Source organism: Lacerta agilis, chromosome 1, assembly GCF_009819535.1.
Source record: "Lacerta agilis isolate rLacAgi1 chromosome 1, rLacAgi1.pri, whole genome shotgun sequence".
NCBI lineage: Eukaryota > Metazoa > Chordata > Lepidosauria > Squamata > Lacertidae > Lacerta > Lacerta agilis.
The window spans coordinates 46,795,902-46,810,800 of NC_046312.1; the positions used below are offsets into that span (position 1 = coordinate 46,795,902).

Below are 14,899 nucleotides of genomic sequence, written 5' to 3' on the forward strand. Positions count from 1 at the left end.
ACCTTTTAAATAATGATCCAGGATTTTTTTTTATTCATTTAAGTTTCAGTATCATTACAGAAAATGTTATGGTACAGAGTTGTTTAACATTAGTTTTATTTCTTTTCTCATTTAATTTCCACACGAATGCTGGTAACACTAATATCTGTACAAGATCAGTCTTTGATTTTTTAAGATTTTAATTCTGTACATTTTTAAATGTATTGGTTAAAAAGGCTGTCAGCACTTAAGGAAGCAATTTTTGTTGTTTGTTTAAACAAAAGGTATCCAGTTACTGCCCAATAGTACTGAGCTGGGTGGCTGCTGGGATGACAGATATCCCTGAACGCGCAGCAAGGGGTGAAAACCTCGGGGCTTGGTCGGGTTCCCAATGCAGCCACTCTGCTTTTGGCACTGTGCACATCAACACGAGATACAAGATAAAGAACAAGCAGAAGCTTTCTGTGAAGCGGTTATGAAGCATACTAATAAGGGAAATCCAAGTGTTGTCTACGCTAGTATAAATAAGCAGACAGCCTTGTTTTAAGAGCATAAGTATTTGTATCTTAAAGATGAGAAAAAACACAAGTTCTGCAGGCACCTACTGCTGTCTACTAAAAGCTACCGCTATCAGAACTAGCATTGAACACACAAAGCAATTGCAAGAAAGGAAAAAGTTGCTTTGATATAATCAGAATAGATTTCTTTAAGATTTGTTTTTAAAGTTTTTTTAAAAGGTATTTATTTAAATTCATTTGAAATATAGTTCAAGGTGTTGACTATACTGATCAACTTTTATCCAAATCAGAAAAACTAGCTGTGCCGTTGCATATTACAGGATACAGTCAATGATATGTGGACATGCATCAAAACTTCTCTCTTGCTGGTGACATCATAGTCTTCCAATGACCATGACATCAACCACCTCGCCCTTATGAAGTTCCACATACTGCTCTGTCTTTGGAGGTAGCATCAACAGTCCATTGGCACTGCGCATACTCATCAGACGACTGCTCATCTGGTTCCCTACAGAGAAGCAAATAAGTCTCGTTAGCAGGGTAAATGCCACAGAATAGTGCAGCGCATGAAGCCAGTTCCCAAAAATTAATTTTAAAGCTACAATGGTCACAAATGGTGAAGATCTGTTGTTTGAAGTAAAATGTGGGCAATATCCAGGAAATAGATCTCTTTCCCCCTTAGAATTTTCACACAGAAATGCCTTTTTACCACATCTTTTTTATATTAAGCTTGCACATTTTAATTATCACATGCTCCACTTTCCTAGTTTATCTTCCAAATAACCGCATACTGAATTACAACCTGCACTAGGATGTGTCAAAAATGAACTACTATAGCCCTACCCCCAAATTTATTTCACATAGCATCAGCCTTAACATTTAACATATACCACTCAGAGATGATAGTGTTATTTTTTTGTTCTTTCATATCTAGCAGTTTTAGGCACATTACAAATATTCTAGTATTCCAGAATCTGAACACTGGTGTGGGCAAAGCAGTTCACATATGAGGTTCCTGTGCAATTTTTAGCAATGGTTTAAAATCTTCTAGAACTAAATAAGCCTCAAAGAATACACTTCAGAATCTAGATATATATTTTCCATTTCCAGTATCAAACTTAGATATTGAGTTTTATTAGAAAGGAAGCTTGAGTTTGAAGTGGGCAACTTGTCTAATATATGTCAGCTTTTTCTCCTGAGCTGTGCAAGGTTTTAAAAGCTTATAGCATCTCTCATTATCCCAGACATTGGGTAGAGGTAAAATGGAGGCTCTCTCATTGGAAGTGACATAACAGGTAATGTCTAGTAGTTATGTAATACCCCATACACTCCAAAGAAGAAAAAGTCTTGAGGTGCTGGCAATGAAGGGAATTAAAATATTGCTAGAAATGATACATTGCAGTCTGGACACTAGTAAAACTTGTTTTCCCAGCCAAAGAAAAAAAACCTGAAGGGAAAATATCTGTAATCCCCTACAATTTACAATGAGTACAGATGGATTACTTCCAAGCAAACCATACTCAAGACCAGGGCTTTTTTTTCAGTCAGAACTCCCCAGAACTCAGTTCCACCACCTCTCAGGTGATGTCCGGCACCTCTTTTTCTAGAAACATAGCATTGTTCAAGACTTAAGTGAGCACAGTATGCCAGTGAAAATGGGTGAAGCTTCTTGGTTCTCAAGATGGACACAGTGGCCATGAGACCAATGCAGCCTTCATCAACCAGATGTTTTGGATTACTATTCCCATCAGTCCCAGCCAACATCTTGAGGACACCAGGTTGGTGAAGGTGAGTCTAATGTCTATTGTTGCTGTCTTGAGCACATTCCTGAGGAAAGGTAGTGTGTGCATGTATGCGTGAGTGTGTAGCTATATATATGCATCTCTAAGTATATATATAGGGACGGGGGTGGCGCTGTGGTCTAAACCACAGAGCCTAGGGCTTGCCAATCAGAAGGTCGGTGGTTTGAATCCCCGCGATGGGGTGAGCTCCCATTGTTCGGTCCCAGATCCTGCCAACCTAGCAGTTCGAAAGCATGTCAAGTGCAAGTAGATAAATAGGTACCACTCCAGCGGGAAGGTAAACGCTGTTTCCATGTGCTGCTCTGGTTCGCCAGAAGCAGCTTAGTCATGCTGGCCACATGACCCGGAAGCTGTCTCCGGACAACTCCGGTTACGTATCCTTCGGGATACGTACACAGCAAACCTAGAAGTATTTTTTCAGGTTTCGCTGCGTGCGTATGTGCAGAAGCGCTCTAACACGCCGCGTGCATGTGCAGAAACAGTCTACCACCGCACACACATGCGCAGAAGCGATCCCTTCGGTTGCGGAAACCTCAGGATCTGACCAGAGCTCCAGAACAGATCCTGTCCACAACCAGAGGTACCACTGTATATATTTATCGGTATCTGTCTATATATCTATATCTGTATCTGTATATTTTAGGGGTAGTAATATGGGCTCCTAGCCTGAATTGCATAGTTTGTGGTCTTATTATCTGATAGGATATTTTTTTCTTCATATAGCCCAAACTCCTTCTTCTGGAATAGTAGTAATCTGGGTGGTAGTATCCATGTTCAAAGAACAGGAAGCAATAGTATTTGAAGATTTTGCTTCTGTAGTGTTAAACAACAAAACATTGGGATGGATCCAATGTTCTATTCTTATTGTTCTGTTAGCACAAGCATTTTGGCTTGCCAGACAGAACAATCCCCCTCTCCTACCCCTGCATGCTGTTCTGTGGGTTCTCCTATCCCTCCATATCAAACCTTGGGGAGTGCAGGAGGAGGAGAGGGTGGAAGTGATGCTGCACAAGTGAAAGTGCTTTCACAGGGCTTCTACTGAGATTCATTAGTTGAATCCTGCCCATTATGTGTGAAAACTAAAGTACAGTGGAACCTTGGTTTTTGAACGTAATCCATTCTGGGAGACTGTTTGACTTCCAAAACGTTCAAAAACCAAGGATCAATGGGCTGGCTGAAAAAAATTAAAAATGCACCTTGGAAGCCATGCAACTTCCAAGATGCTCTTTTGTTTTTTGTTTGTTACTACATTGTGTATTTTTGAGATTTTATATTGTAAACCATTCTGTAATCCTTGGATGAAGGGTAGTATAGAAATCATCATCATCATCATCTTAGCTTGTGGGAATGTAGGTTGGGACTACCTTTCACATGGTACATCACCATCACAAGTAGAGAAAGCACAAGTCATTCACAGTTCCTTTCGTTTCTCCATATTCTGCAACTCGTAAACCCAGTCAAGGAGCACAAGAAATAGAAAACGATAGTAAATAGCTAACCTGTACTTTGTGCCCAAGGCAGTGGTTCTTGGTGATGCCAAGTCAGTATGCACCGATGGTATTCTGGACGAGGGTCCAATTTCACATCACATGATAACTGTGGAAAAGCATGCACCGAAAGAAAATACTATGTCATGTACAAAGTTTTCAGGGTGGTTAATACAATGTTGGCTGTTTATTGAACAGTAATTTTGATTTGTTTGTGGGGAAGATATATGACACAATGGCAAGCAATTATTATCTCAGTTGCTGTGTTTGTAGAGCAAGAGCACCAAATCCACTTTAATGGTGCAGCCTGAATTTTCCCATATGTGATTGACACCATGTGCAAAAATGGCAGGAATCGGGAGGGGTGCACACCAGTGACTACACAGAGTGCCTCAGAAACTCGTTTTATATTTAAAAACTCACCCTGGCTTTTATGATAGTGGGACGAGGATCCAGGATTCCCTGCATCTTCCTCAGTGCTGGGACAACAAAAAGATTGCAGGTAACAACTGCTGACACAGGATTCCCTGGAGGAAAAAGAAAAAACCCACAACAGTTGATAGATCAGCAATGTAGAATTATTTAGGGAATGACTCCCCCCCCCCAATGTTACTCTGCTGTATAGCTATGCTAGGAACAGATGATATATTTTACCTGTAGCAGGGATAGTGAACCAGAGCCCGCCATATGTTGTTGGACAATTCCCATCACCGCTGACCATTGCCTATGCCCAGGGGTGACAGATGTTATAGTCCAAAAACATCTGGAAAGCTGCAGGTTCCCTTCACTAGAGCCATAGCATTGTTGCATATTAAAAGATGTAGCAGTATATAGTGCACAAATGCGAGATTACAAAGCTTATTCATTTAGAAACTAGAGGTCCAAACACATAAGCTTTTGCATTTTGTTTTGGATTTTGTTTGTGTTATCCATGAAGGACAATTATAATTATAATTCAACGAACCTTACCTGGGAGTGCAAATATTATTTTTCTTACACCATCAATGTCCAAAGTTGCAAAGGTTGTTGGCAACCTAGGGAAAAAAGGCAGCTGCTAAAACTTTTTATTTAACAAAATTTGTATACCACTTAATTGTAAACCGACCCTCTAAACAGTTTATAAAGAAACTATAAAAATAAAATTGTCAATAGAAATCAATGTTAAAAACAAGTTTATAAATAGCAAAATGAATAATATCAACAGTTAAAAGAACTAGATGTAACATGGGATGTTAAAAGAAGCACCCCTGTGTCTCCTTCACCTATCTCCCCTGTAATGTTTAGTGAAACAAAATATGTGTAGTAAAGTTGATATGACTATCCCTGTCCCCTCAAACAGCAGCCAGGGGCAGAGAAACTCTCAATGTGATCATGATGTGTAATGGGGAGAAACTGGAGATGCATCCTGGTTTGGTCTTTTATACAGTGATTGATTGGCAATACACCTGTAAGTGACGGGATTACAGTTGTGTGTCTGCAGTGCGGTTGAAAAACTTAAGGAAAGTTTCAGGAGGAAGGTAGATAAAGGTAAAGGACCCCTAGATGGTTAAGTCCAGTCAAAAGCAACTATGGGATGCGGCGCTCATCTCGCTTTTCAGGCCAAGGGAGTTTTCATCCTACAGACCTTTTCTCTTCCCCCTCTTTAGATCTCTCCTCTGCCACTACATAGTTGTAAAATGTTCCTGAAGCCCCAAACCTGTGTCTGCTGGCATTATAGGAAACTCCTTCTACCAGATCAGACTATTTTGCCTATCTGGTAGTATATCCAAGACCATATCTAACTGGGAAATATTACTTACCCTGGTTTCATAAAAACCCTGCCAAAGTGAATCTGAGCGTGAAGATCAATGTCCAGCACCTGTTTAAGATAGTCCTGTTTTAAAAATAAAAACAAAGTTTTCAAGGTATTTACAACACCTAATTATTCAAAGGTATTATTTAAGATATGTAGGATGACACCTTGTCCAGTCCTAGAAGTTTTATTTATTAAGTAAATTTGAATCCTGCCTTTCTATCAGACGGCACTCAAGTTAGCCAACAAAAAAATTACAAATACATCAGAACACATAAAATACAATAAAATGGCAATCATAGATATTTTATTACTGAACCCCAATTGTCATTCTAAGAAGCTGGATGTTGATGCTTGGTGGGTCTCAAAATTCATCAGCATGTCAAGAGTGAAGTTTACTATCAAAATTAACTAGATAAATCACTATACCAATTAAGAATGGACATTAATTGCCATCCACAGAGGAGGAACAACTAATATGTCAATCCTTTCCATGTGTGGGCTAGTTCTGACCAGAGTGATCCTTTGCCTGGTGTACTGAGATGCAAAGGGATCCTCAAATTACCTCTGAAGAAGTGTGCATGCACACGAAAGCTCATACCAGGAACAAACTCAGTTGGTCTCTAAGGTGCTACTAGAAAGAATTTTCGATTTTGTTTTGACTATGGCAGACCAACACGGCTACCCACCTGTAACTCAAATTACGTGGGTTACTTACACCACATTATTAAAACTGAGGCATTCGGGAGATCCCATATTTAAAGGTTTTTCCAAACAATTATTGAAAATGTGGCACATCTTTACAAGCTGATCTCACCACTTCTTCAATTCTATTTAGATCACCAAAACATTCTACCAGTGTCCAATAGTTTGGGGTAGGGAGTGATAATAGCTTAGCAATGGGTCACATAACCCTGTGGTTCTTTGGTTTTCAGTGACACAGAATATCTAAAAGCCTAGCAGTGGTGAACTATGGTTACCCTTTATTTTATACATTTATTTCTGAATTTTACACCTGCCCTTCAGTGACCAATTGATATTTCCAGAGTGGCTTACACAAGACAAGAAAAACAATAAACCCTTTAACCTTAGAAACCTTGTTCAGTACAGTAGAGTACAGGAAAAAATTAAGGGTTTTTCTTTCTTAATTTGGAAACCTTTCAAGTGGCCTCCCCACAACAATAGGAGATCCAGACCCTGCTCAGATTCCCTCTGTTATCCTTAGCACTTATCATTTCTGAATATGTTTTTCTTCCTATTGCTTCCTCTCTGGCTTAACTTCCCAGCCTCAACATAGTTTTTGCACATACCTTTTCACCCATGGACACACCTCCTGATGTGATGATTACATCAGCACGACTGATACCCTCATTCAAGGCATTAAGTAAATCATCTGGACTAAATGAGAATAAAAGCAAGCAGATTAATGACCATTGATTTGTACATTCCAAGTACTTTAAAGGGGGGGGGTACATACATCTCTGCAAAAACAACAACCAAAAAAGCAACCAAATGGAAATACATCTTTTTAAGCAGGCAGAACATATTCTCCAAGAGTAAAACTATCAAGAAACAGTAATAGTAGGCACAGTATTTTGTTCGTGTACTGGAAATGTTAACTGAATGCACAAGCAATCTTGGTTTGCAGTTAAACTAGTCCAGACTAATTCTGAATATAGCAATATTAATATAGTCAGTCACATAGTGCATTACAACAATTCAGGTGGATGGGCTACTACAGGATAACATTAGGCAGCAGCCAGCAAAGGAGGGAGGGAAAGAATCATAATAATTTACTTTATACCTTTCAGAGAGGTAATGAAAACCCCATATTTTCCAATTTTTAAAATTTTATTTTCTACCACTCATGATGAAGTAAAAACTATAAATTGTCTCAGCTCAGTTAATGCTGTTGGAAACTAACAGTGATTAACAAAATCTGTCCCAAATTCAAACTGTGCTGCTGCTTGTGAGCTCTCATTCCTACTCCAGTGCAGCCCCCAGCTGCAGCTGGATAGGGTTAGCTGTTCAGGAGGTCCTTGTCACCTATGATTAGAGCATAGTTGGGCATCTATGAAGTCCACCACACCAGAGGTGTGTGAGTGCGTGTGAACTGCAGACTTCCTAAATTGGTTCCTTCTTCAACCTTGTTACTGCCTGATCATCGGTTCTCCTAGCATGTGTGCAGTAATTAGAGGAGATAGGACAGCATTCTCCTGTCACCTAGCTCTCTGCTTCTGGGTGGCAATGTGGTTTGGGCCCAGAGACAGAATGCAAGCAAACTAGCAAACTGATGAAGTGAGGTGCCTGCAGCCCTGTTCAGGGAGCCCCCCCCCCCAAGGCATATGGCCAAGATGGCCCCATATCTTAGAGCTAGCACTGATAAATGGTATCTTGGAACTGTCTTGGTCTCTGTAAACTTATACGTTATGAACTCTGAACACATTTGTATCATCGTCTGTTATGTAATATTCCAGATAAAAGGAAACTATGAACATTAGTTATATGTTTTGAAAGAATTATCTAACCAACACCATCATAGATACACCAAAAAACAATGAAAATGTATAAAGAGTAACTTATGAATGAACAGTTAAGACTACATAATGAACATGTATATATGTAAACATGAATGATAGTCACTGTTGTGACAACTGCAACAGTTTCTCCAAACATCTCAACTGTTAGATAAGATCTAGAGTGCATATCATTTCATACTTCATCATTGAAAGAATTATCTGCCATCACTTTCCCACAATGGTTTCCTTCTTGTGTAGGAACAGACCAGCAAAGATTCACTTCCAAAGTTCAAACCCATAAGCATATGTTAAGAATATGGGAATGATCCACTCCCACTGTGAGCACAGCTTCCACATAGGCATGGGCGTAGTCAGGATTTATTGGGGGGCGGGCAGACATTATGTGTGGAGGGGCAGAACCGAGTTCTCTGCAATGTAATTGGTCAATTAGTTAAGTATTTTTATTTATTTACTTGATTTAGGGGGGCAGCTGCACCCCCTGGCTACACTCATGCACATAGGAGCCCTGTTTTCTTCCTTGGCAATGTATAAAACCATTATCTGGAAAGGGAGGTCTTTGTGCATCTCCAATATCTCTCCTTCTCACCTGGATACAAGTTACTTGTGCTCAAAGTATGACACAGGGATCTGGAGTGGTGGTAAGAAATGAGGAAGAAATTGAAGTTATAACTAAGGTCTTCCAGAAAAGAAGGGTCACCCAACAGAATGAGATGTCTCTTTGGAGAATATGTCCTGAGGAATAACAGTATGAGAATTTCTAAGCATCTTCTATAGATGCAATTGCCCTTCTCACAATAATGCAAATAATATAGTTGGATATATCAAATGAATAAAATCTACTAATGTCATGAGGGAAGTTAAAGATAGAATATAATGTCCATTGGGAGATCTAATATTAAGTAGAAAGGTCTTTAGAGAAGTCACGGTTAGAGAAAATTGCAGGAGATTTTTAATTTTTAATTAAACCTGTGTGCAGTAGTGTCAGGTGCAGCAGCAGATGGGGGATGCTGCTGCTCTCCTGGCTTCCAAACACAGCATGATACTGGTGCTTACTAGAAGGGGAGTGCAAGGTGCAGGAAGCTCTGCGTAGTGTGGGTGCATAATGGCAAAAGCAGCAGATTGGCTTCACCATGCTGCGCTGTACTACATTCCCCATGCCTTGCCACTCCAGTAAGCACCAGCAACACACTGTGCTAGGAAGCTGGGAGAGCAGTGGTTCTCTGCCTCCGCTGCCCCATTGGCCACTACTAGCATGAATGAATTGGTAACTTCAGGTACACTGAGTTGAGTTTAGAAAAATGTAATGAAATACATAATTCTTGTAATCTGCATCATACAAAAAATAAACATGCATATCACTACAGAAAGCTCAATGAGAACTCCCTGTTTATATGTAAAGTAGCAAGCCACACTTCATTGGAACAGGCAGGATCTGTCTTGAGAGAAGGCCAATACACAGAAGGACTGTGGGGAAGAAATCTGTATGTTCTGTACCTAGAGATGTATTTTTCTCCCACCCAAAGCATCCCTGCTGGGTCATCCCTGTATCAGTGATGGTGGACAAGCTGTGTTCTCACTGCAAAGTTGTCACAAATTGCAGTGATTCAGTTTTCCCCACTGGAATTAATGGCAGCCATGGATGAAAGAAAAAAGAGTGTATGCAGGGATATCAGTGACTTGGGGACTAAACCTGTATGTTGACACTGGCAACCCCAGGGGCAGATTCCTTCCTCTTGAGCTCTCTCCCAAATTACTGACCATTTTCTTGTCCAAATAACTCAGTGAGAACCATGATGAATCACATGACCCCACACCCTTATCTATATAGTCTCAATTCTAGGTTTCCTACTTGGTCATAATGGTGTGTGCTGGAACCCACGAACCAGACACCAAGCTGTAAGGGAGTATGTGGGAAGCTGGCCTCACTAGGGAAATTCCAGACCCCTTTCAATATATATTCAACGCTGTAGTTTTTTTTGTTTTTAGTCTAGCCCCTTTAATTGCAGAGATATAAGGAAAAGCATGCAGGAACTATTCTAGCTGCTCCTACCTTCCAGAGTTCTGGCCAATGAGTTCAAAGGTACTGAAAAGCACAAGGTATATTTTTAAGCTTTGAAAGATTTGAAACTTTTTTAAAAAAATATTTAATACAATTAGATACGTGTAAACATATATGGCAATGTGTACCTAGGTTCTGGCTATTCTGCATCAATTCTCTTGCTGTATCCTTAGCTCCCCTCGCCACAAAGTTTCTGACTACATACCTGCTAGTACCTGGTTTTATAGAGAGTCAAAATAATTGGAAACACCTCAAAATCTACACATTGCTAACTGGTGAAAACCTTTTGTAAAGAATAATGATCTGATAAAATATATGCTGTCATATCTGAAGAAACAAAGTTAATTTAAAAAAGGATTTGTTGCTTACAGTATATTATAACCCACTTAATATAGGGTTCAGATAATATTTGTGAGAGTTAATTTCTAATATGTACTTTTCTACTCTCCCAAATATTCTGGCAATTTCACGTTAAAATGTATCTGCCACATGTGTCTATATAATATAATTTATGCCAAATGCTAATGCAACTTTTGGCAGTCTTTGGTTTATAATACAGCTAATACAAAGCAAACAACAGTTATGTTTTACTCACATTAGCAGACAGGACAAATTAGCAAGCTCATATGCACCCAGCAGGTATTAATTTTGTCTCTTGCTTCATCTGTCATACCACAACCAAAAAGCTGGATTTGGATTAATGGAAAATGGACAAGAGCATCTGACAAGTCAGCATAGCATTTGCAATTGCCATGCTATGATCAGGATATACCTGTCTCACATGACTGTAAAAACAAACAAGACAGGAATGCAATGCACACCTTTAAAGTATTTTATAATTTTTAATCTGTGCTTATCAGGCTTGTTGTAAAAGATGGTTACAGACCAGAACACAACACAGCATAGCCAACTGCAGATTTAAGGTTTTAAACTTTGCTCCAATGTAATGTATTTTCCCAATGAGTTTTTAGCCTATGGTGCCTCATCCAGTGATTTTCTGTCCTTCATGAAGTTCTTGCTAGAAAATACACTCTTAATAATAATAATAATAATAATAATAATAATAATTTATTTGTACCCTGCCCATCTGGCTGAGTTTCCCCAGCCACTCTGGGCCACTCATACAGCTTAGTAAAAGCTGATAGGAGTATGTATTGTATCAACAGGTAAACAAAATATTCCTGTGGATCGTTATACTTATTCATAATCTTTATAATCAATCTTTCCATAAAAAATGCCAAAAAGAGCTAACTGTAAAATCCATAATTAAAACCCCCCACACTAATCCACAAACGAGTAAACAAAGTGACAATGAAGTTAGATAACAGCAACTAGTTAAAAACATAGGGATGCATCCAATTAAGTTATGCAAAGTAAAATTAATGAAATTAATGGGCCTAAGTTAGTCCTGTCCATTAATTTCAACACTTTACTCTGAGTATGACTAATGTTGGATACCAACCATAATTAAATTAGAAATACAGATTAAAAGACAACAACTTCAGCCTAACAGGCTAAGTCCCTCTTTAAATTAAAAGGTTTTTGCCTGTCAGTGGAGTGAAAACTACTACAAACATCCAAGGAAAATCCCGGGTAATCAAACATATCACTGAAATTTTCCTCAGTGCAATTAATGGTGCTTTTAAGATTGCAACCCTCAATTTAAACTTTATCTCCCTCCCTCATGGGCAAGGGTTGCTCATGCCTTCAACATTGGGAGATAAGACAACTGCTACTCTGGAGAAATTCCCTTGAAAATACAACATGTGAATAAATATTGTATCACACATTGTATCACACCTGCTAACTTGAGGAAGATGTTTTTCAGATTATTTGTCTTTAAAAAGTTTCCATAGAGGACCTGACAGATGGTTCCTACCAGTACAGTTCATATAAGAACGTATCTATGCTCAAATGTTTCCTATCTGAAGAACAGTAAAACTTAATGAGATATTCACACATTACTTCCCTTATAAGGAAACATGTACCCCACTTTGCCTTCTCAAGAAGGCAAATTAACCAGGACAGGCTGGGGGCTGGCTGAAGCAGTTTTCTAGGCTGAAATCTCTTTGTGTTTCCCTGACCTCCTGGAGAAATGGAGGAGCTGCCACATACTGACCCTTTGTTGTCCTTGGTGGCACAAGCAGTACCTCACTCTGGAAACAGCATTTGCCAAAGACCGAAGAGCACTTGCTGCCAGGTGAGGCACAGATGCTTTCCGAGAGCACAGAAAAAAGCAAGGGGGTGAGCTACAGTAGTTGTGGAAGCCTTCTAACTAGTTCTGTCTTCCTCTGTTAGCTAACAGTGGAAGGGCAGAGGCTCTCTTCTTCTAAATTCCAAAACAGGTGGAGGGGAAGGCAAAAACAGGTTCCTCTTTTGCTCAACCCTATGTCTAGGATCATTTTGTATTATTCACATGCAGGTATCTTGAGGAGAAAGTGCTATGATGACTCTCCTGGAATCAAATAATTTGGTGCAGATAAGCCTACTACATGTTTGCTGTCATTCTACAGAATTTGAACTCTCCCCTACACCGCCTTAAACTGTCAATTTCCACAGAGCAACATCAGTGATTATTCAACAGAATACAATTCTTGTGATAGATACTAAGAGCAGATTGATAATAATGATTTGCACATCAGGCTCTATATCTTTTTATTTAAGATACTGTTGACAATAATATATGCTCTATAAGGAATGTGTGTGTTTTATGGAACTATGCATGTTGCCAATTAAGCACAGAACCAAGCTTTCTCTGGATAATTAGAGACCATTGCTTTCATCATATTGATATAAGGAAGCAGAGTACTGAGCTCACTGTGCCACATCTGTGCCTAAAATGCTTCTGAATCTATTATGATCTCTGTTACCTTTGCCAATCCAAGAAGCATCACAAACATCTAATTGCTCCACTGTTCTACCCTTAATCTGTAGAAAAAAATACCATGCAGCAGGTGGCAGGTCGATTTTGTAACTAATTAGCAGCATAACAAAGCCAGAAGAGAGAGAGAGAGAGAGAGAGAGAGAGAGAGAGAGAGAGTATAAAACAAACTATACAATGACACCATCACAGAAATATTATATTATTTCAGAATGGAAAAAGTCTTATGAGTCCTTCTGGAAGTGACACTCTTGTTTTTCACAACTTTAAAACTAATGGGATGGAAATCACTTAATGAATTGATTGATTACTAACTGATTATATAAGTGATATTAAAATAATCCAAAAATTAATGCTCAATACTTGGTAGAACTCTGCTTGGAAAACTTAATCAGCAGTACAGAACATCTTGATTGCATACATTATTTTATTAGGGCCAATTGCATAAAAATGGTGAAATCTGTTTCTGAACTGGGTAACTTTCAACTATATAACAAATTATTTCCTTTCTGTAGAAAATTAAATATGAGGCAAAAAGGTTTTCACCTAGCTTTCTCCATGACATGCTGTTTTCTGTGTGGAGCAAATCCACAGGTAGGAAAGGAGTGCTACTTTCAGAAAGGTTCACAAGGTTCTTTTAGTCTGAAAGAATCTAGTACGGCTTTCTCTGGAAAGGTACAGTGTGGCTATAGTTATCCATACTCTAGTGACCTCTAGGTTGGATTACTGCAATGCACTTTATGTAGGATTGCCCTTGAAGACAAGCTGGAAGTTGCAACTACAGTTGTAATGGCCTGTGATCCAAATATCTGAGTGAATGCCTTCTCCCATAGCAATCTGCCTGCACGTTAAGATCAGTGCGAGGGGGTCTCCTGGTGATCCCAGCATTAAATGAGACATATAGTGGAGGGGGCATGGAAGTACCCTTTTAGGGGTGGCTCCATGTCTCTGAAACAATCTCTCCATGGAAGTGAGTCTTGCCCCGGGCAGGAACTTAAAACTGAAGCTGCTTCTGGGAATACCACCTATGAAAGTTCTGGTGAGGCAACTGCTTTGAGCTAATCCCACCTGAGTCCAGAATGCCAGCATGGGAGATAGTCAACATTTTTTGTCAGACTTTTAGAGACATGGGCTAAGTCATTTATATGCTGTTGCTAACTATGTTATTTATATAATTTAGGATAGTGATTTTAATGTTTTTGTTTATTATGTATTTTGCTTTTTTTTGCAAACTGCCCTGTGATCATTTTGGTGAAGGGTGATATAGAAATATCTCTCTTTCTCTCTCCATTTATAGTGATGTCATTTCAATCCTGACTCTCTACCAGCAATCCTGACTCTCCAGCAATCAGGTAGCCCAGGCACAAGTTTACAATCTTAATGGCACCAATTAAAATGAAACACCTCAAAAGTCCTCATCCAATAATCCAATGAGCATTTAAGGAGACTGTTTTAACTGAATTTCCAGTAGAGTTTTACTTGACCTTCATTTTACTTGACCTCTGTTTGCTAGACTATGTTTTATGGATCCCTTATGAATTTTTTTCTGTCACTTGTTCATTACAACTGGCAACCATCTCTGTTAGCCTTCTCATTATATCATCACTATGAAATATACAGTTAATATGAAGTCAAAATTAAGCAATATGGCATGACAGGACTGAGCACTGGAGACTGAATTATCACAGTCCTGTTCCAACTCAATTCTCTATAGATCATAATGTACTCCATGGATCATTTGTACAGTGTTATCTTCACTAATCTTTTTACCCAGCTGAATCTCTCAATTACTGCAAGTCACTTTTCCCATATTTGTTATATTAATATTTGAAAATGCAATG

At 39.0% G+C, this 14,899-nt stretch overlaps 1 protein-coding gene across 23 annotated transcripts in view; it reads right to left on the reverse strand.

The window, feature by feature from the left end:
- Nucleotides 1-14,899, reverse strand: part of GPHN (gephyrin) — a 235,191-nt gene continuing 220,292 nt past the window's right edge. For 12 of the 23 annotated variants that reach the window (XM_033147623.1, XM_033147749.1, XM_033147759.1 and 9 more), the window contains 6 exons: nt 6,889-6,976; nt 5,586-5,659; nt 4,756-4,820; nt 4,210-4,313; nt 3,799-3,895; nt 1-1,005 (listed from right to left, as the gene is read on the reverse strand). In XM_033147623.1, coding sequence (XP_033003514.1) covers nt 872-1,005; nt 3,799-3,895; nt 4,210-4,313; nt 4,756-4,820; nt 5,586-5,659; nt 6,889-6,976 — 562 coding nt within the window. In that variant the 3' untranslated portion in view covers nt 1-871. Of the gene's footprint in view, nt 1,006-3,798; nt 3,896-4,209; nt 4,314-4,755; nt 4,821-5,585; nt 5,660-6,888; nt 6,977-10,168; nt 10,202-14,899 lie in introns of all 23 variants that reach the window. The other 11 variants (XM_033147666.1, XM_033147695.1, XM_033147633.1 and 8 more) reach the window with 1 other exon arrangement.